At 38.7% G+C, this 3,162-nt stretch overlaps 1 protein-coding gene across 1 annotated transcript in view; it reads left to right on the top strand.

Moving 5' to 3' along the window:
* The first annotated feature begins 229 nt into the window (after positions 1-229).
* NEK7 (NIMA related kinase 7) overlaps positions 230-3,162 on the top strand; it is a 55,230-nt gene continuing 52,297 nt past the window's right edge. The window contains exon 1 of the mRNA XM_009951299.2: positions 230-286. Coding sequence (XP_009949601.1) covers positions 230-286 — 57 coding nt within the window. The remainder of the gene's footprint in view (positions 287-3,162) is intronic.

The following is a 3,162-nucleotide window of genomic DNA, read 5'->3' on the forward strand; positions in this document are numbered from 1 at the left end:
TGTATAGTGATCTAGTTCATTTTATAGAACAGCTAAAGGTAAGAAAACTCCCTTCCCAAAACACTGCAGGGCTGGAATAGTTAAATGTTTGTAAACTCAAGTATATGAATGAGAAAATTAATTCTTCAGTTCTTCTGCTGATGTTCATTGATCATGAATACAGATTGAATTACAGTGTGATGACTGTATGTCTCTTTTCAGGACATAAAGGACGCTTTTACGTGACAGAATGGATGAACAGTCACAAGGCATGCAGGGGCCCACTGCTCCACCGTTTCAGCCACAGGTATATATATATATATGTTTTTTTTTTTTTAAACAGTTACTTGAGATTAGGTGCTATAATTTCTTAAATAGAAAAAGAGAGAAATTATAAAACATTTTTTCTTGTGGAGACAAAGAAGCTGTGAACAGCATATATTCTGGTGATCTTGAAATTAATTGAATATCAGATGTCCTGTATTTCATAGAAAAGAATTATTTTTCATTTTTGCCTCCTACTGCTTCACTAACTTTGAGGGTTTGGGGTTGTAGTGGGAGTAGGAAGCAAAGATGAAGGCAGTTGTTTTCCTGAGAAATGGTGAGCTGTTAAATACTGTGTGTTTTGAAATTGTATCAGAAATACCATGTTTGTTTCAGGCTGTTACCTTCAACTTTCTCACATGTCCTGACGGTGACACTATATGAATTAGTGCCATTACCTCTTGAAACCAGGCAAGAGAAATTCCCAGTAGCTGTAGTTCTGTTAAAAAGAAGATGAATGTGAAATTTAATCTTTGGATATGTGTTGAAAGTGTGAAACAAAGGATAAAAATTATCTGATTACAGATAATATTGAGATATTTCTTTTTGACATTTTTAGGAGGTAGTTCTTTGAAGGGAGTGCAAGAGCCTGTAGAGGAATACCCTAAAAATATTTACTGTGTGACCATTACAAAGTAAAAGCTGGACAGTTCTTTACAAAGCTGGAACCTAAATTTTGTAATTTTCTTGTTAACAGCAGAGGTGGTAGGGCAATTTGTGCTCTTTATTTTACAAACACCAAGGTGAATCCTAGCTTGTGAAATTTAGTAAATTTACAATAACCAGCTTTCCTTAGCTCCAGTGTTTTTATTATAGTGTTGTGATAACAAAGAAATCTAGATTTAATAGCATTTATACCAATGCAAAACAGTTAGAATTTAAGATGAATGTATAGCTATGCATACATGTACTTTGAGAAAGAACATTTGTGATTTTGAAACAAACAAACAAAATACTTAAAATTCATATTAGGACTGTCATAAAGGGTCCCCATTGTTATTACATTTTTTTCTTTCCTGACTAAAGAGAAAATAGAACACAGCTGATTAAGATTTCTGTAATTCTGGGAAACCTTCCTATGTTTTCTGTTTGACTACAAACAGGTTTCATATTTCCTCATCTATCTTCTGAGAATTTGAATACCTGTTTCTGGTTCACAGAATCAACTTCTTGAGGACTGGTTCGATTTCAGGAATATTGCTTTAACGTACAAATTCAGTTATGAATTCATACTAGTAAAATATGCTTCTAGTTTTACTGTTCCAGGTAATAATATGGCTCGTCTACAGGTATCCGGTTTCCTCTGTGGTAAACTAAGGACAGACCTAAAAGCAATACTGCTATAATCAACCAGACACTTTCTACAAAAGAAGAAACTAATGTTTATTCTCAGCTTTTGTTGACTGTCAAGCATTTTCATAATCTATGTCTCCTTATTCTTTTCTTTTTTTTTTAATCAATTACTGTGTAAACTGTACTAATCATCATTTTTGGGATTTGATTTTTCTTGACATGAAAGGTTTTGGGTTTGTGGATCTGAGCTGGACCTTCATCAGAATATTGACTGTTTTGCATTTCTAGGGGAGCAAGCATGCTCTGATAGTTGAATTGCTAGAGTAATACTAAAAGTCATCTGATGACATTCTTGTCTTGTTAATCCAAATTGGTTTTCTTGCGAGTCAGATACATGCTTTAATTCTTATGGACTTCTCTGCTAATGGAGTGTGCTTATGGTGAAAGCTAGTAACGAAAAGAGGTTACTGTACTAATTACTGAGCATTTAGGAGAAGGAAGAACTGGAATTGAAAATTCGACAGGTTGTGAGCAAGAGGTGAGGTAATGATTTATGAAGAATTGTGTGTCAGGTTTTGATAAGCCTGTGAATCTCTTCTAATTCTCTTGGTCATTATATTGTATAAATATATGCTTATTTTCATAGCAAATTGAATTACTCTAATCACTGAAAATTGTTGATGAGGGGCATGAGAATGTTTAGCCAAACAGTATATTGACTTAGTCCCAATTAGTTGGAAGACACCATTTCACAAAATCACAGAATGGTTGAGGTTGGAAGAAAACTCTGGAGGTCATTAGCCTGCCTGCTCAAGCAGGGTCTGCTAGAGCAGGTTTCCCAGGACCATGTCCAGAAGGCTTTTGACTATCTCCAAGGAGAGAGTCTCCACAACCTCCCTGGGCAACCTGTGCCAGTGCTCAGTCACCCTCAGAGTGAAAAAGTGTTTCCTGATATCCAGATGAAACCTCCTGTGTTTCAGTCTGCACCTGTTGCCTCTTGGCTTGTTACTGGGCACCACTGAAGAGAGCCTGGCTCTGTATTTTAACACCCTCCTTTCAGGTATTTGTGCACATTGGTGAGATCCCCCCATAACCTTCTCTTCTCTAGGCTGGATGTTCCCAGCACTCTCAGCCTTTTCTCATATGAGATGCTCCAGTGCCCTGATCACTAGTGGGCCTTTGCTGGACTCTTCCAGTATGTCTATGTATGGGTGGTCCAGAACTGGACACACAGCACTCCAGGTGTGGTCCCACCAGTGCTGAGCAGAGGGGATGGATCACCTCCCTCCGCCTGCTGGGAACACTGCTCCTGATGCAACCCGGGACACCATTCACCACCTTTGCCGTAAGGGCATATTGCTGGCCCGTGTTCAGCTTGGTATCTACCAGGACCCCCAAGGTCTGGCCTGTAAAGCTCTTTTCTAGCAGGTCAGTGCCCAGCATGTACTGGTGCGTGGGTTATTGCTGCCCAGGTGCTGGGCTTTGCACTTCCCTGTGTTGAACTTAATGAGGTTCCCATCAGCCCATTTCTGCAGGTCCCTTTGGATGGCAGCATGACCCTCTGGC

The sequence above is a fragment of the Leptosomus discolor genome, chromosome 3 (assembly GCF_034619465.1).
Source record: "Leptosomus discolor isolate bLepDis1 chromosome 3, bLepDis1.hap2, whole genome shotgun sequence".
Lineage (NCBI taxonomy): Eukaryota > Metazoa > Chordata > Aves > Leptosomiformes > Leptosomidae > Leptosomus > Leptosomus discolor.